General features: G+C 43.3%; 1 protein-coding gene across 2 annotated transcripts in view; it reads left to right on the forward strand.

Moving 5' to 3' along the window:
• SYTL4 (synaptotagmin like 4) overlaps window positions 1-19,630 on the forward strand; it is an 81,375-nt gene that overhangs the window by 32,267 nt on the left and 29,478 nt on the right. For both annotated transcript variants that reach the window (XM_036305513.1, XM_036305514.1), the window contains 6 exons: window positions 3,046-3,225; window positions 4,086-4,301; window positions 4,435-4,544; window positions 4,771-4,873; window positions 18,760-18,861; window positions 19,350-19,425. In XM_036305513.1, coding sequence (XP_036161406.1) covers window positions 3,116-3,225; window positions 4,086-4,301; window positions 4,435-4,544; window positions 4,771-4,873; window positions 18,760-18,861; window positions 19,350-19,425 — 717 coding nt within the window. In that variant the 5' untranslated portion in view covers window positions 3,046-3,115. The remainder of the gene's footprint in view (window positions 1-3,045; window positions 3,226-4,085; window positions 4,302-4,434; window positions 4,545-4,770; window positions 4,874-18,759; window positions 18,862-19,349; window positions 19,426-19,630) is intronic.

Genomic DNA, 19,630 nt, shown 5'->3' on the forward strand with positions numbered 1-19,630 from the left:
CAGATACATAGAATAAAATTGACAAAGTCCTTGTTCTCATGAAGAGTTTATATTTTCCTTGGGGATAAGAACTAAGATGATTTCCTCAAAACTATCTAGGAAAAGGCCTAGGAAAGAGGCTGTTGTATAGTTCAATAAAGACTAAGAAATAGCCAAGTTGAGGAAATGTTAAGGTTTCAGGAACTTGTATAGCTTTGCTGTCTTTATATTTCTACTAGGGGCTCAGTGCACGAATTCGTGCACCTTGAAAGGAACTGTGGGCCACGAGGCTGTGGTAGGCACAGGAGCGGGTCTTGGCCCATCCTCCGAGCCCATGTCTGGCCCCCAGTCACCTGTTGGCTGGCAGCCCCGCTCCTGCCGCTGCTCCCACGCTCTGATGGTGCTGGCCCCGCTCACACCCGCTGAAGGCGCGAAGCCATTGGGGCCAGCACCAGCAGTGGGTGTGAGTGACAGCTCCTGCCCTGATCACCCCTCCACAGCAGGGGGAGATGGAGAAGCCCTCAGGGGTGATCAGGGTCGGCAGCTGTTGCTCACACCCACGGATGGTTCCAAGTGATCAGGACCGGTGCCAGGCACTGGCAGTGGGTGCAAGCTGTGGCTCCGGTGCCGGCTGTGGGTGCGATTGGGGCCAGGGCTGGCAGTGGGTGTGAGCGGGGCCATTGCTAGCAGCAAGAGCGAGAGATGGCTGCCAGCCCTGATCTCCCTCAGGAGCAGGGGGAGGTGGAGAAGCCCTGAGGGGCCATTGGGGCAGACAGCCGCTGGCTGACGGCACCGAGCAACTGGCGCTCCATCTTGGTCTGATGCCTCAGCTCACCTATTATCCCACTGTGGCTGACACCTGCCATGCTCCACGCACACCCCCTGGTGGTCAGCGCATGTCATAGCAACCAGTTCTGGTTGTTCCACCATTCAGTCTATTTGCATATTAGCCTTTTATTATATAGGATTATCCAGTAGGTAATTAGTAAAAATTCACACCTTAAGTTTAAAAGGGTTTGTTGTCTAGTTTTAAGGGAGAGCAGAGAAGGTAAGTATGAACCTCATATCTCTCTCCTGGGTTCTGACTCACATGACTACCAAATATATATTTTCAGCTCTGTGCCTTCAACATCCTGTGTCTAATTACCTGAATACGCTGTATGCAGCACAAACTCAATATGACTAAAACTATGCTTCTTGCCTTACTTCTAAACCCATTTCTTCTCTTATAGCTCATACAAATGTTTAGATAAATACCAAAAAAGATCATTCAATATTTTCCTGCAACTACTTCTTTTCCACTCAGGGATGTATTTTCATATAGACCTACCACATTTTAAATGGCCACATAGTATGTTGTTATATGGAAGTAGTATTTGGTTTAATGATCCATTTGTTAAAGAACTTTTTTCTCTTGCAAATAATGTTGCAGTAACATTCTTGTACATATACCCTTGCATTCACATTTGTGTGAATATTTCTATTAGGTAGAGTCTTAGAAGTGGTATTGCTTGACTAAGAAGTATGCATATTTTACAATGTGTTATGTACTACCAAATTGCACTTCAGTCTGTCCTAAAATCAGTCTTTTATATTATAGCTAATTGATCTCTGTAAAATGAATTTGATCATGTGACTTCCCAATATAAGAAACAAAGCAGCAACAAAGATGTTTGATGGATTTCTATTGTCTCTATAATGAATTTTAAAATTCTTAATTTTTAAGAGTATTTGAGATTTATATAATCTCATCCTGACCTATCTCTCCTACCATTGTCCCCTACTGGCAAACATATACTCTGTTGTATAAGACAAAATTCACCTCTTCTGTAAAGCCTTCCATGTATGCAGTGCTCTCTTTTCCCTCTCTATGTAAGTTAGAATTATTTACTTCCTTCTCTAAGTTCCATAGCATTTAATTTATGATCCCTCTGATAGAACTTAGTACATTGTACTGTATTTTTATGTATCTGTTTGCCCTACTACGCTGTGAACTTAAGGCAGGAACTGTTTTACGGATCTCTCTATTTCTCACACTTTGCACAATGATTGTCAGAGTGGGTGCTCAACAAATGTGCATGGAGTGGGTAAAGATATACTTGAGGTAGTGTTAGCAATAAGAAATCAACCAAAGGACTTGTATACATGCATATAAAGATAACCAATGGATGCAAGACACGGGGCAGGGGGTGAGGGCATGTGCGGGGGCGGGGGTGGGGTAGAGGGGCCGGTGGGAGGTCAATGGGGAAAAAAAGAGACATATGTACTACTATTTGTAATACTTTAAACAATAAAATAAAATTAAAAAAAGAACTTTGGGAGATAGAGTAGGTTATGGAAGTTTTGAAATGTAGCAGAAAGCTGAGTGAATCCTGGGAACATGGAAGTTGGTCAGGAAAGGAAAAATGGGCTTCAAATGGCAGGAATCCTCATGTGGTTTTCTCTTCTACTACAGAGACCAGGTATCTGATTTTTTGCATTAATAGACTTGGGGCTTGAGAACATTTAATGTATTGAAAATTGGATGATTAAGGATCTGCTTGGTGGAGGAGAAGTTTGACTCATTTGGTCTGAGCTCTTTCCTGACCAAGAAGAAAGACCCAACTCTTTCCCAGAGCCATGAATAAGTTTTTCTACTTGAAAAATCAAAGCCTCTTAATGTTAACTCAAAGCCCCATCTTTAATTCAGGTGAGGTAGGAATGGTAAATAAGTCAGATAATTCTACATAATCTCTTTTTAAAAATATATGTTTTTATTGCTTTCAGAGAGGAAGGGAGAGAGAGATTGAATCATCAATGATGAGAGAGAATCATTGATTGGCTGCCTCCTGCACACCCCACACTGGGGATTGAGCCCACAACTGGGGCATGTGCCCTGACCAGGAATTGAACCATGACCTCCTGGCTCATAGGTTGATGCTCAACCACTGAGCAACACCAGCTGGGCTGCATTGATTGTCTCTTTAGCCTGACTCAAGGGGAAAGTGGTCTACTAAAAGCCTCTAGAGCTGTGGGCCTATTCTGGAGTAAATTATCTGTGTGAAGTTAATTCTTCACTTATTTCAGGCAACTCTGGGAGCTCTCCTATGCTGGTTGCTTTGAAGAAAGAAGAATAGAAGGAAAAATAGAGAAAGTCATGTCGGAGATGCTTGACCTCTCTTTTCTGTCTGAGATGGAAAGGGATTTGATCATTAGTGTTCTACAACGAGATGAGGAACTCCGAAAAGCAGATGAGAAAAGAATTAGGTAAGAGTTCCAGAAAAAGCATGGGTTCCCAGGCTTTTGACCAATGATATCCAGACTTCTTCTTATAACTCTCACTAGAAGCCCAGTGCACAAAATTCGTGTATGGGTGTATATGTGTGTGTGTGTCCCTCAGCCCAGCCTGCACCCTCTCCAATCTGGGACTCCTTGAGGGATGTCCGACTGGGCAGTAGGACATCCCTCTCATAATCCAGGACTGCTGGCTCCCAACTGCTTGCCTGCATGCCTGCCTGATTGCCTCTAACCACTTCTACCTGCCAGCCTGACCACCCTCTAACCACTCCTCTGCCAGCCTGATCGATGCTTAACTGCTCCCCTGCCGGCCCGATTGCCCCTAGCTGCCCTCCCCTGCCGGCCTGGTCTCCCCCAACTGCCCTTCCCTGCTGGCCTGGTTGCCCCCAATTGACCTCCCCTTCCGGCCTAATCACTCACAACTGCCCTCCCCTTCCGGCCTAATGGCCTACAACTGCCCTCCCCTGCAGGCCTGGTCACCCCTAACTGCCCTGCCTTGCCAGCCTGGCCCCTCCCAACTTCCCTCCCTGCTGGCCATCTTGTGGTGGCCATCTTGTGTCCACATGGGGCGGCCATCTTTGATCACATGGGGGTGGCCATCTTTGTGTTGGAGTGATGGTCAATTTGCATATTACCTCTTTATTATATAGGATATGACTTTCAGAGGAACTTGTGTATGATGTTTACAACTCTTCATTGGATTAGGTTGGGCTCTGAGGTGATTGCTTTCATAGAACTAAATAGTTTTACTGTCTCTACTCCACAACCCCTCTCTCTCTAACCTGTGCAGATCCTTAATCAACTTGTACTTCTTTTTTGGGTCTCGGCAGGCGATTGAAGAATGAATTACTGGAAATAAAAAGGAAAGGGGCCAAGAGGGGCAGCCAACACTATAGTGATCGGACCTGTGCCCGGTGCCAGGAGAACCTGGGCCGTTTGCCTCCTAAGACCAACACTTGTCGGGGTTGTAATCACCTGGTGTGCCGAGACTGCCGTATTCATGAAAGCAATGGTACCTGGAGGTGCAAGGTGTGCGCCAAGGAAATGTGAGTGTCACTTAGGGCTGAGTAGAGAGAAGAAATGAGGCCCTAGCTGTGGTGAGACTTTCTCCTCTCAGCCTTCATTGGTTGAATGACAAGAACCATTATCTATCTGTCATTTTCTTATATTCCTTCCCAGAGAGCTGAAGAAGGCAACTGGAGACTGGTTTTATGACCAGAAAGTGAATCGCTTTGCTTATCGCACAGGCAGTGAGATAATCAGGATGTCCCTGCGTCGCAAACCTGCAGGTACAGGATCTTTCTGGAGGTGGTTCCTTAAGGTGTTTGACCTCAAGTCATAGATTCTCTGGTGTGAAATCCTCATGTATTCTTATTGGTGGTATCTTACCTTCATGGGCTCAACCTGATTGTGGGGGAACATAAAGATTATATTTCTATCCCTTTTGCAAGTATAATGTGTTTCCCTTTCCCCCCTCATCACCACCACTCTGCCATGTTTTTGTTTGTTTTGAAGTGAATAAAAGAGAGACTGTGGGACAGTCCCTCCATCATCAGTCACAAATGGGTGATGTCTGGCCAGGAAGAAAGATCATTCAGGAGCAACAGAAGGATCCCAGGTAATAACCGATCATTTCAAGAACTGCTACACATCTCTTTAATTCTATTATTTTTTATTTTGTTCTGTCTCTAAAATAATAGAATGTTCATTGTAGGAAAATTGGGAAAGTACAGAAAATAAAGAAGGAGGGAAAAATCCCTGGTCAATGTGGCTGTTAGTTGGATATTGGCCCATGCACCAAAAGGTTGCTGGTTTGATTCCTGGTCAGGGTACATGCCCAGGTTGCAGGCTCAATCTCCAGCAGGGGTCGTGAAGGAGGAAGCCAATCGATGTTTCCCTCTCACATCAATGTTTTTCCTTCTCTCTCCCTCTCCTTTCCTATCTCTCTAAAAATCAATGAAAATATTTTTAAGGGAATAAAACAATATTCCTAATCCTACTACCCATATATAAACATTAATACTTTGGCATATTTACTTTATAAGGACAATTTAAAGATAAATACAAATAACACATACTCATTATTGAAAATGTAATCAATATCTATATATATATATAAAATCTTAACACATTGTATGCGGGAAACGTATTTATACGTTTTACTTATACATTTTACGTTGACTGGTAGTAGAGCGCGGGACACGTATTAATACGTTTTTTTATAGACTAGCGATAGAATGCGGGTAACGTATAAATATGTAAACTAAAGTTATCGTAATTTTACTGAACGTTGCCATTTATTCAAAAAATTAGCAAAAATGGCCACCTGTTAGCGCACGATAAAAACTACCCACAAACAATGTGTTAAGTGACCGTTCAGCTGCTCGACCAGTAGCCATGATGTGCACTGACCACCAGGTGGCAGACTTTCAATGCACAGGCATGGAAACATGGAACAGACTGATGAATCTTAGAGGGAAGTGGGAGGGGAGAGGGCGGGAAGAGATTAACCAAAGATCATATGCATACTAGAGGCCCTGGTGCATGGATTTGTGCATCAGGCCTCTAGTAGGAAATAATAAAGAAAGCAACAAATCACCCAAATTCCTTTTTCAGGGTTCACATTATATGAAAATTATTTCATATATCTTTTTTTGCATATCTAGACATAGAGGGAAGGGTGAATGGGTACATAGAAAATCTTTGTAATATAGGATTATAATAAATTTAAAACATTTTGTTTAATTTTACTTGATTTATCAGACTAAAATACTTAAGTAAAGTTGAAGAATTGCTAATCTTCAGACAAATGTGTTTTTTTAACCATCCTATATAATAAAAGGCTAATATGCAAATTGACCAAACAGCAAAATGACCGGTCACTATGATACACACTGACCACCAGGGGCAGATACTCAATGCAGGAGCTGTCCCCTGGTAGTCAGTGTGCTCCCACAGGGGGAGCGCCACTCAGCCAGAAGCTGGGCTCATGGCTGGCTAATGCAGCAGCAGTGGTGGGAGCCTCTCCCACCTCTGTGGCAGCACTAAGGATGTCCGACTGATGGCTTAGGCCCACTCCCTATGGGGGACATCCCCTGAGGGTTCACAGACTGCAAGAGGGTGCAGTCTGGGCTGAGGGACCCCCCCACTCCGAGTGCATGAATTTCGTGCACCGGGCCTCTAGTAAAATATACCAGTCATTAACATCCCTCTAAGGCTAAGAAAAAATATTATGAAAACATTGAACAGTTATTAATTTTTTTCTAATGTCTTTTTGTTAAGGAACCTTTCGAGATAAAATTCACATACCATACAGTTAATCCACTTATAGTGTACAATGCAGTGGATTTTAGTATATTTACAGAATTGTGCAACCATTACCCCAATCGATTATAGAACTTTTCATCACCTTTTTTTTTTAAAAAAAATATATATTTTATTGATTTTTTACAGAGAGGAAGGGAGAGGGATAGAGAGTTAGAAACATCGATGAGAGAGAAACATCGATCAGCTGCCTCCTGCACGCCCCCCACTGGGGATGTGCCCGCAACCAAGGTACATGCCCTTGACCGGAATCGAACCTGGGACCCTTCAGTCCACAGGCCGACGCTCTATCCACTGAGCCAAACTGGTCAGGGCGAACTTTTCATCACCTTAAAAAGAAACCCTATATCTTATAGCTATCATTCCCCGCAGCCTCCCTATCCTTCCCCATCCCTAAGCAATCACTGATCTACTTTCTATCCTATATAATAAAGAGCTAATATGCAAATGGTCATCAAGCCTTCGCGCCCTCGCGCCCTTGCAACAGGACCAGGGGAACTGAGGCCAGGCGGGGGGACCTGAGGCCGTGTCCCCCACCCCGGCACCGGGGCCAGGGGACTTGAGGCTGTGCCCCCCACCCAGCGGGGCTTGATGGGGGACCTGAGGCTGTGCCCCCAACCCTGCAGGGCTTGATGGGTGGGGCCAGCCGGGTCTGGGTCTCATGCAATTTCAAGGTGCACACGGGTGGTCGGGGACTTGACTCTGGGACCTGCGGTGCACCCCAGACTCTGACAGGAGGGAGATTTTCATATACATTTTACTAATTGTCTTTTATCTCTGACACTTCTATTATAGAGAAAGGGCAAATATCAATATTAAAATATTTCCTCTAATACTTCCCTTTTAATGTGCACAAATTTTGTGCACTGGGCCACTAGTTTTTATATATTTACCTATTCAGAATGTTTCATTTAAATGGAATCATACAATATGTGGTCCTTTGTGACCATCTTTTCTCATTTAACATTATGTTTTTAAGGTTCATCTATGTGGTGGCATGTATCAGTACTTCATTTCTTTTTATTGCCAAATAATATCCCATTATATGTAGATATCACATTTGTTTATCCATTCATCTGTTGATGGATATGTGGGTTGGTTCCACTTTCTGGCTTTTGTGAGTGATGCTGTTATGAACATTCATTACGAGTTTTTGTTTGCACATATGATTTAATTTCTCTTAGGTAGATAGATACCTAGATGCTGGGTCAAATAGTCATTTAGTCATTTTTTAAAATCTACCTATTTCAATATTGCACATTATAAGTGGACTGTCTGCTATGAAAGAGGAGATTAGGTTTCTTACACTCCCTCACAACTTTTTCCCCTACTCCCAATTTTTATTACTCAAATTATTATGGCATTTACATTCTGTTATGCTATCATAAATCATCTGTTAGTTTTATCTTTTTTATTTTTAGTTAATATTTAAAATGATCGTATGCTTATAACCATGCACGGTACCATGACTTCTCTGCATTTCTGAGTTCTTTACTTTGATTTATTTCTTAGTTACCTGGTAACTACCTGGATTTTTTCATTAAGAAATTCCTTCAAGAAGGGCTTGTGGGTGCTATTTTTATTTCATTCTTTCATGTTGAGAGTGTCTGTCTAGTGCCTTTATACTTGAATGATATGTTGGCTGGATATTATATTCTTGGGTCACACTTTCTTTCCCTCAGAATGTTGTAGACATTATTGTCTTCTGCCACTGGATGTAACTGTGAAGAAGTCTGAGGCTAGCTAGCTAGTTCTTATTTTTCTCCCTTGTAGGTAACTCATTGTGTGTGTGTGTGTGTGTGTGTGTGTGTGTGTGTGTGTGTGTGTAAACAAATTCCTTTTATTTTTCTTTTAAAAATATTTTTTATTGATTTCAGAGAGGGAGAGAGAGAGAGAGAAACATTGATGAGAGAAAATCACTAATCGGCTGCCTCTTGCATGCCCCCTACTGGGAATCAAATCATGATCTCCTGGTTCATAGGTCGATGCTCAACCACTGAGCCACACCAGCCGGGCTAGTTTTCTTGAAGTTTAGTAACTTAGCAAGGATATGTCTCAGTGGTGTATCACTTTTCCCTAACATGTGGTATACCCTTGATGAGTTCTTTCTTCATTGCTGGACAAATTTTTTGTACTGTATACTCTGAACTTTTTTCTTTTTTAATTAGTTAAGTTCTCCACCTCAGGGACATTGGATTTCCTTGTTCTCCATTTCTGTCCTTTTCTTTTATTATTAAATGCAAGATGAATAGTAATTAAGCATGATTAGCCCAACCCTTTCCTCTGTGCTATTACTTTGATTTTCAGCCAGTTTTCTCTTCCCCTCCTTCCCTTATTTCCTCCCTCCCTTCCTTTTTGCTTTTCTAATTATTTGAATGGATTATCTTATTTAGGTTTTAATTTGTTCTCTCATTTCAATCTTCCTTTTCCTCTAATTTTGTTACTTTAATAGCTAGTATTTGAACTCTTGCATTTTATCAAGTCTATATTCTTATTCAATTCCTGTGCAATGTAAAAGATTCACAAGAAACCTACTTATTTTCCTAGGGCTATATTATTCTCCAGAATGGGTTCTTTGTTCATTTTTCAAGTTATTTCTCCCCCCCTCACACCTAATGGCATATTTACATATTTGCAAGATCATTTCTTTTCATTTTTCTCATGCTTAACATGGGAAGTTCTGCCTTTTTTTTTTTTTTTTGCTCTGATATAATGTGCGAATTCTTCTTGACAGGCTTCTCACCTCAACTTGAAACAATTTATCTCTTCCCACTCCCCACTACATTTTGATTTAAGGGTAAAATATTGCTTTCTATATACTTCTTCTTTTTTTTTTTGTAACCCTAGGGGAGGGGCAAAAGGCAAGTTGGGGGTTGAGCATTACAGTCTCCTAAAATTATCTTAAATATCCCAGCTCATTCAGCCCAGTTACAGATGTGTCCTCTAGCTCATACCAGTGCCCTGAGAGATGACATATGCCGGTGGTCTTGTCTGCCTCAGTTGGGGTTCCCCAGGGATATCTGGGACTACAAATCTTAAAGACTCTGTTTTCCTTGACTTATTCCAGGACTGCTTAGTCACTCAGTTTGCACATCTCCATATTGGAAGTTTTACTGAGCTATATCTTTCTTCTGTTTTCTTAGCCATGATCTTTTGAACTTTATGAGTTGAGACTTTACTCCTTTCCTCACTTGGTTGCTGCTGGTGAATTTTTGGCTTTTTATTTGTGCTTTATTTCTAACTTTCCCTCAGCCAAAGACAAATAACTCTCTCACATTTTATATGGTTGTTGAAAAGCAATATGGAAATATATTAAATGTGTAACCACACCGCTTCTGCCCCAGACAAGAGTTGTTAATAATTTTGGTATATGGACTATCAGACTGTCTAAATGTACACATATGGGATAGATTCTTAAAAAAATTTTTGGTTTTATTTTTAAATTACAGTTTACATTCAATATTATTTTACATTAGTTTCAAGTGTATAACATAGGTAAGACAGTCATATACTTTACAAAGTATTCCCCCTGATAGTGCCAGTATGTACCTGGCACCACACAGAGTTATTAAAATATTATTGACTACATTTTCTATGCTGTATTTACATACTCATGACTATTTTATAACTACCAATTTGTACTTCTTTTTTCTAATATGTACTTCTTAATCCCTTCACCTTTTCCACTCAGTCCCCCAAGCTCCTCTTCTCTGATAACCATCAGTCTGTTCTCTGTATCTATGAGTCTGTTTCTATTTTGTTCATTTATATTGTTATTTAGATTCCACATGTAAGTGAAATAATGTGGTATTTGTCTTTCTCTGGCTGACTTATCTTACCTTTAGTGACAGTATGGATGGACCTAGAGGGTTTCTTAAATTTTTAATTTACTTTTTAAAATGTTATTCTAAATGCACATTACGTGAACAAGGAAGAACTTTAAAAACTCAATAATACAGATAATGCGATAGAAAATGGACAAAAGATTTGAACAGACATTTCACTAAAGACAATATACAGGTGTGCAATACGCACTTTAAAAAATGCTCAACATCATTAGTTACTACAGAAATGCAAATTAAGATTATAGTAAGATGCTACCATGTACTCACTATAATGGCTAAAATGAAAAATACTGAGCATTCCAATTGTCTGTAATGATGTAGAGCAACTGGAATACTCATACACTGCTGGTGTAAATGTACAATAGTCAAGCCACTTTGAAAAGCAGTTTAGTAGTGTCTTAACAAGTTAAATGTACACCTATCTTGTGATTCAATCATTCCATTCCTAGGTATTTACTCAAGAGAAGTGATAGCATATGTCCATATAAAGACTTATACATGAATGTTCATAGCAGCTTTATTTGTAATATTCAAAACCTAGAAACATCCCAAAGGGATAAATTGGCATTTGTTTATACAGTGGAATACTACTCAGCAATGAAAAGGAATGGACTACTGATACATGCAGCAACATGGATGAATCTCAGAATAATCATGGTGAGTGAAAGAATCCAAATAAAAAAGACACACTGTATGATTCTGTTTATATAAAATTCTAGCAAATGCAAACTAAATTTGAGTGACAGAAAGGTGGATGGATTACCAAGGGGCACAGGGAAGTTTGGGTAGTAATATATGTGTTCACTAACTTAATTGTGGTAATGGTTTCACGAGTGTACATACATGTCAAAACTCATCAAATTGCACACTTAAACATGCAGTTTATGTCAGTTATAATTCAAGTTGTAAAAAGGAAAAAATATATAGGATAATATAACCTTGATATCTTTCTATGTCAGCACCAAGGGTCTACATCATTCATTTTGCTATCTGTGTAGTATTTCCTTGTATGTATATACAACAAATCCTTAAATAACATTTTTTCATTCAACGTCATTTCCTTATAATGTTGATGACAAAAAACTTGATTCCAGGCCAAGGCTACTGTCTGTGTGGCAGTTGCATGTTCTCCCCATGTCTATGCGTGTTTTCTCTGGATACTCCAGTTTCCTCCCACATCCCAAACCCGTGTATGTTAGGTTAAGTGGTGTATAAATTATCCCAGTGTGAGTGTGAGTGAGTGTAGCTGGGTGTGAGTGTGCCCTGTGATGGAAGGGCATCCTGTCCAGTGCAGGTTTCTGTCCTGCGCCCTGAGCTGAGTCTCTGGCCACCAGTGACCATGAACTGGAATAAGCAGGTTGAAAAATAATTATCTTACTTGTTCTTTTTAATTTTTCTTAAATGTATGTATAGCTCACATTTAATATTAGAAGTGCTGTGGGTTTTTATTTAGAAGTTTGGTGGTGTTTTTGTGATCAGAAATATGCCATAAGTACTTAACCGTTGTTTATATCAATTAGCCTGTGATAAAATTGGTTTTGTTATACGCCGTTTCAATTAAAGTCACAGTTTCCAAGAACCTATGGATGACACAAAGTGAGGAGTTACTGTATGTAGTGTGATTTTATCCACACAGCCTTGGGTGGGTGACTCATCTGTTTTAGGTGATGAGGCCCCCTTTTTCCTTTGTGGATAAGGATAAGAATGGCTTCATTTCCTGAACTTGATTAACACATCTGACATCATCGGTTAGAATGTAATTTCTGAATCCTATTGCTTCTGGCTGTCTATGACTTTTTGTCTCATTGGATCCAGAAAACTCTTATTTATTCTAAACATGAAAACAGATTAAGTGGCCATAAATGATCTTTTCCATAAAATTATGGCGCTTAAGAGATAATCTAATTCAACCCCCTTATTTTTTTTACAGAAAAGAGGGCAGGATAAGTGATTTACTTAAGATCATAAAGATAGTTAGAGCCCAGGACTCCCGTCTCTTTATTTTTTTACTGCACAGATGTCAAATAATTGCTTTTTACCCCTAGGGTTGTTTGTATTAGCTCTGGATCTGTATATATTAATCTTTAGGGAAAAATACAAGCAGAAAATACTCTCCATGGACCATTGTTAAACTACCTCTCTGGAGGAATAGTTTTACTTTGGGTTATTTATTCTGTGGAGCAAAGGAGGGAAAAGAATATTTCCCAAGTAAAAGTAAAATCAAGCTCCCTGCTGTGTCTTGGACTTTAAAAATGACTGCTGTTCACTTCTTGCATTCCCTAGGATTTCAACCAATCCTGTTTTCATAGAACTACCTTAAACACCAGTTGATAACTTGGAAACTTTATTGCTTACTGCCTAAGACAGATTTTGCTTACTTCAGTCTTTGTTCATTTACTGTTTAGTTTATTTGTTAATAAATACCCATGAATGCCTACTATTTGCCAGGCATTGTTTTGAGCAGTGTGACACACTGATGAATACAACAAAGTCCCTTCCTTGTTGTATTCAAGGAAGCTTAAATTTGGGGGTAGAAAACACAGACAATAAATAATCAAGTAAATATATTGTATACTAGAGGCCCGGTGCACAAAAATTTGTACACTCGTGGGGAAGGGGAGATCCCTCAGCCCGGCCTGTGCCCTCTCACAGTCTGGGACCCCTCGGAAGATAACGACCTGCTGGCTTAGGCCTGCTCCCGGGTGGCAGAGGGCAGGCCCAATCCCTAGGTGCAGCCCCTGGTCGGGCTCAGAGCAGGGCTGATTGGGTAGTTGGGGCACCGCCCCTGTCATGCACAGAGCAGGGTGGATTAGGAGGTTGCGATGCCACCCTCAGTCACGCTCAGGATAGGGCCGATTGGGGGGTTGGGGGACCGCCCCCTGTCACACTCAAGGCAGGGTCGATGGGCAGGTTGCGGCACCACCCCCTGTCATGCACAGAGCAGGGCCAATCAGGGGGTTGGGGAGCTCCCCCCTGTCACGCACAGAGCAGGGCCCATCAGGGGGTTGGGGCTCCGTACCCTGTCACGCACAGAGCAGGGTCGATCAGGGGGTTGGGGAGCTCCCCCCTGTAACACACAGAGCAGGGCCAATCAGGGGTTAGGGAGCTCCCCCCCCCGTCACTCACAGAGTAGGGCCGATAGGGGAGTTGGGGCACAGCCCCCTGTCACACACAGAGCAGGGTCGATCAGGGGGTTGGGGCGCCGCCACTCTCACACTCAGGGTAGGGCCGATGGGGAGGTTATGGCTCTACCCCATCACACACAGAGCAGGGCCCATTGGGGGGTGTTGGGGTGCCGCACCCTGTCACACACAGAGCCGCAGGGCGATCAGGGGGTTGGGGAGCTCACCCCTATCAGGCACAGAGCAGGGCTGATCAGGGGATTGGGGTGCCTTCCCCGTCACGAACAGAGCAGGGCAGATAGGGAGGTTGTGGCCCCGCCCCCTGTCACACACAGAGCCGCAAGGTGATCAGGGGGTTTGGGCGCTGCCCCCTGTCACACTGATCCCGGTGCCGGGAGGCCTCGTGGCTCCGCTGATCCCAGTGCTGGGAGGCATATTACCCTTTTACTATATAGAATAGAGGCCTGGTGCATGGGTGGGGGCTGGCTGGTTTGCCCTGAAGGGTGTCCTGGATCAGGGTGGGGGTCCCGCTTGGGTGCCTGGCCAGCCTGGGTGAGGGGATGATGGCTGTTTGCAGCTGGTCACACACCCTTCAGGGTGGGGGTCCCCACTGGGTGCCTGGCCAGTCTGGGTGAGGGGCTGAGGGCTGTTTTCAGGCTGGTGGGTGACTGAAGCTCCCAACCGCTCCTTTTTTTCTTTTTTTTTTTTATTCTGGGCCAGCTTTAGCTCTGAGGCTCCAGCTCTTAGGCCTCCGCTGCTGAAAGCAGGTTTCTGGTCTTAGTTTACCTTCTGTATTTGAAACAATGTTGTGATCCTGCTGGCTGAAGCCCAGTGACTAAAGCAGGTTTCTTGGGTTTTGTTTAGCTTCTGTATTTGTAACATAGTTGCTTAGAGTTGCAGCTCAGAGGCCGGCAGCGGCAGGCGGGGAATGTTGGAGTCCTCTGTCACTGAAGCAAGCAAGCCTCATGTTCGCTTTAAGCTGCCTGGCTGCCAGCCGCCATCTTGGCTGGCAGTTAATTTGCATATTGCCCTGATTAGCCAATGGGAAGGGTAGCGGTCGTACGCCAAATACTATGTTTCTCTTTTATTAGAAAGGACTAGAGGCCTGGTGCACAAAAATTTGTGCACTAGGGGGGGAAGGGCGGGTCCCTCAGCCCGGCCTGTGCCCTCTCGCAGTCTGGGACCCCTTGGGAGATAACGCCCTGCTGGCTTAGGCCTGCTCCCGGGTGGCAGAGGGCAGGCCCAATCCCTAGGTGCAGCCCCTGGTCGGGCTCAGAGCAGGGCCGATTGGGGAGTTGGGGTGCCACCCCCTGTCATGCACAGAGCAGGGTGGATTGGGAGGTTGCGATGCCACCCTCAGTCACGCTCAGGGTAGGGCTGATTGGGGGGTTGGGGTACCGCCCGCTGTCACACTCAAGGCAGGGTCGATGGGGAGGTTGCAGTGCCACCCCTTGTCACGCAGAGAGCAGGTCCCATCAGGGGGTTTAGGGCTCCGTACCCTGTCACGCACAGAGCAGGGTCGATCAGAGGGTTGGGGTGCTCCCCCCTGTCACGCACAGAGCAGGGCCCATCAGGGGGTTGTGGAGCTCCCCCCTGTCACTCACAGAGTAGGGCCGATAGGGGAGTTGGGCCCCCCCCCCCCCGTAACACACAGAGCAGGGCGGATCAGGGGGTTGCGGCACTGCCCTCTATCACTCACAGAGCAGGGCCGATCAGGGGATTGGGGCGCCGCCACTCTCACACTCAGGGCAGGGACGATGGGGAGGTTATGGCTCTACCCTGTCACACACAGAGCAGGGCCCGTGGGGGGGGTTTTGGGCGCCACACCCTGTCACACAGAGAGCTGCAGGGTGATCAGGGGGTTGGGGAGCTCCCCCCTATCAGGCACAGAGCAGGGCTGATCAAGAGGTTAGGGCGCCTTCCCCTGTCACGAACAGAGCAGGGCAGATAGGGAGGTTGTGACCCCCCCCCCCCCCGTCACACACAGAGCCACAGGGCGATCAGGGGGTTTGGGCACTGCCCCCTGTCACGCTTATCCCAGTGCTGGGAGGCCTCGCGGCTCCGCTTATCCTGGTGCTGGGAGGCATATTACCCTTTTACTATATATGGTAGAGGCCTGGTGCATGGGTGGGGCCGGCTGGTTTGCCCTGAAGGGTGTCCTGGATCAGGGTGGGGGTCCCCACTGGGGTGCCTGGCCAGCCTGGGTGAGGGGATGATGGCTGTTTGCAGCTGGTCACACACCCTTCAGGGTGGGGGTTCCCACTGGGGTGCCTGGCCAGTCTGGGTGAGGGGCTGAGGGCTGAAGCTCCCAACTGCTCCTTTTTTTCTTTTTTCTTTTATTCTGGGCCAGCTTTAGCTCTGGCTCCAGCTCTGAGGCCTCTGCTGCTGAAAGCAGGTATCTGGTTTGTTTGGGTTCTATAATCGAAACAATGTATAACTCCAGCTCTGAGATCCTGGCTCACTGAAAGCAGGTTTCTGGGGTTTTGTTTAGCTTCTATATTTGTTACAATGTTTCAAACTGCAGGCTCAGAGGCTGGCAAGGCAGGCGGGGGAACGTTGGTTTCCTCCATCACTGAAGCAAGCAAGCCTCATGTTAGTTTCAAGCTGCCTGGCTGCCGGCCGCCATCTTGGTTGGCAGTTAATTTGCATATCACCCTGATTAGCCAATGGGAAGGGTAGCGGTCGTACGCTAATTACCATGTTTCTCTTTTATTAGATAGGATAAGATGTTAACAAGTGCTATGGAGAAAATGAAGTAGACCAAAAGGATATGGGGTGCCAGGAAAGCATGTGTGTACATATACTGTTTTATTAAGGACATCCAGGGAAAAGTCTTAATAAGGTAACATTTGAACAAAGATGTCAAGCAAATGAGGGAACAAACCCTGAGAGTATCTGGGGGGAAAAGCATTCTAAGCAGAGAAAGCAAAAGATATAAAGACCTAAGGTGAGTTTGTGTTTGGCATGTTAGAGTAGTCTGGAACTGCATTAGAAGGGGGGAAGGGTAGGATATGAAGACAGAGATAGGGTGAAAAGCAGATCATGTAAGACTTTGTTGATACTGTAAGGACTCTGTCTTTTACTCCAAGTGAGATGGAGGGCTCTGAATGACTGATACTATTTTTTTCTTTTTCTAAATTGAAGTAAAATTCACGTAGTATAAAATTAATAACTTTAACATTTTAAAAGTATGTATTTTAGAACATTTTCATCAATCCAAGAAGAAACCCTGGACCTATTAAGCAGTCATTCCACATTTCTCCAAGCCCCTCACCTGCTTTCATTCTCTATGAATTTGTCTATTCTGGACATTTTGTATAAATGGAGTCAATGAAATGTGGCCATTTATGTCTGGCTTCTTTAAATTAACATAATTTTTCAATGTTCATCCATGTTGTAGCATGTATTAGAACTTCATTCCTTCTTACTGTTGATAATATTTCAATTTATATATAGACCACATTTCATTTATCCATTCATCCATTGATGGACATTTGTGCTGTTGGCTATTGGGAATAATGCTGCTATAAGCATTTGTGAACAGGTTTTTTTGTGGAAACATGTTTTCATTTCTCTTGAGTGTATACCTAAGAGTGGGATTGCTGGGTCATATGGTAATTCTATATTGGATTTATATTTTAAAAGCTCATTTTAGCTGTTGAGTTGAGGCTACATTGTGGGGGATAAGGGCACAAGTAGGGAGTTTGGTTAAAAGGCTATTGCAGCCATCCAGGAGCTAGATGATGGTGGTTTGGACCAGGGTAATAGCAGTGGAGGGGGTGAGAACTGGTTAGATTTTAGACATACATTGAAGATATAGCCCAGAAAATTTGCTAACACATTGGTTTTGTATTGTGAAAAAACAATGGGCATCAAGGATGATTCTTAAAAATTTTGACCTGAGAAATGAAAGGAGGGAGTTGCCATTTGATGAGATTGAGAGAAGAGCGGGTTTGGGGGAGGATTAGGGCTTTGGTTTCAGACTTGCTATGTTTGAACATCCAAGCAGTCAATTAGGCTCTTGAAAATATAAGTCTGGCATTTGATTGAGATATAAATTTAGGAGTTATTAATTTACTAACATGTAAAGAATATGAGATTAGATAAGATCACATAGGAATAATTCCAGGTAGTGAAGAGAAGCAGTCCAAGGAATAAGCCTGGACACATCCAAAGATTAGAGGTCTAGAACATGAGGAAGGACCAGCACAGGAGATTGAGAATGAGTAGCCAGTGAGGTCAGAGGACCAAGAGAGTTTGGAGTCCTGGCAGCCAAATGATATTACTTCAGATCCTTGAGGGGAAAAAAAAATTTTTCTTGCTACTCTCACAAATTCCTAAAAGTAAGAGGTCTAGGAATTGTGCTCTTTCCTTTAGAGATGAGGATTGCTCTTTTGAATGACTTGTTCATTTTCATTAAGCTGAAAAAGAATTCTGGTCTTCTGAATACTGTCTTCAAATTATATTACTTATTTTTGTATATACTTTAAGCCCCACTGAGGGCATTTAGTCAAGAATGTAGTCAACAAATATGTGAGTGCCCACTCTATGCTAGTTTCTCTTCTAGGCATTGGGAACACAACAGTGAACAAGATGCATGCTCACTGATCTCACAGAAATTAGGCTAAGGGAGAAAGACATTAAACAAAGCATTTGTTTAAATTATTGAACAAATTAAATAATTTCTTTAAAAGACATAAATAATTAGGTATGTGATGACTGTTACCAAGAAATGAGGATGCTTTAAGAGCACATAGGAAGGTTACTAATGCAGACTTAGAGCAGCTTGCCCAGAGAGATATGGAAGGATTAACATATAAGGAGAGACCTGAAGGAGTAGATTTAGCCAGATGAAGAAAAATGGCCATTGTGAAAAGAATATCCATGGCAGAGAAAAGAGGGAGAGTATTGTTATATTAGGGGAACCAAAAGAGCCTCATCATTCTGGAATGTAAAATATAAGGTGAAGTGGAGGGTAAAAGATGAGTCTGGAGAGGTGAGCAGGGGTCAAGTCATTAGGATTTTCTTGACATGCTGAGTTTGAACTCAATCCCAATAGCAGTGGGGAACTGCTGAACAATTTTAAAAGTATACTCAGATAATTATTCTAGAAAGGTCACTTAGGCTACCATTGTGAATAGGTTGGAAGGAAGGCTGATACTCATCAGGAGAGCCCACTTCCTTTATATCTTGGCTCTTGGGTTTTATTCTAGTGTACCAATCGAAGTGCCCAAGCCGAAAAGTGGAAAGAGTGCACTGGAGGCTGAGAGTGAGAGTCTGGATAGCTACACGGCTGACTCAGATAGCACATCCAGGTGAGATCCCTGCAAATCCCTGCACATCTGTTCAACCAAACTTCCCATTTTGTTCTCTAGCATCAGAATGCAAGGCTCCTATGCCTTCATTGTTCCTGACTTCTCTTCAGCAAGTTGAGTGAAATCTTGTCTCTGACCTTACTACAAGTCTTTCATTAGCACTTCAACTGTTGTCTCCAATCACAGCCTTCAGGAGCACACTAACTTCCACAGGCTACAGTGCCTTGGAGGAGTGTTCCTGGGCCAGCAGCAACAGATGCTGCTGTCCTTTAGGAATTGGTGTGTGTGTGTGTGTGTGCGCGTGTGTGTGTGTGTTTGTGCAAAGTTGCTTATCTGATCATCTGCATTACTTCAAGGAAAATCTGATGTGAAGTTTATCTTATGGATTTGGTGAGAGCAAGCCAGTTGCTTTCCTTCCCTAGAGCTTGGGTCCTTAGAAGAGGAAAGGGAGGAGGTGGTTTTGTTATAACTTCTGTATCTACCTACAGGAGAGACTCTCTGGACAAATCTGGCCTCTTTCCAGAATGGAAGAAGATGTCTGCTCCAAAATCTCAACTAGAAAAGGTAATCTCCCTCCCTCTCTCCCTCCCTCCCATATTCCCTCTCTCTCTCCCTCTGTCTCTGCTCTTTCATTTCTCAGGAAGAATTTAAAGAAAAAATTCAACTAAAAAAGTTTAGTTCTGATTCACTTGGGAACATTTTCTAAGGTTTTGCTTGAAACATTTGAGAAAATAGGTTTTGTACTACTTCCTAGGATTAAATTAAATTC

Source organism: Myotis myotis, unplaced genomic scaffold (assembly GCF_014108235.1).
Source record: "Myotis myotis isolate mMyoMyo1 unplaced genomic scaffold, mMyoMyo1.p scaffold_m19_p_4, whole genome shotgun sequence".
In the NCBI taxonomy this organism is placed as follows: domain Eukaryota; kingdom Metazoa; phylum Chordata; class Mammalia; order Chiroptera; family Vespertilionidae; genus Myotis; species Myotis myotis.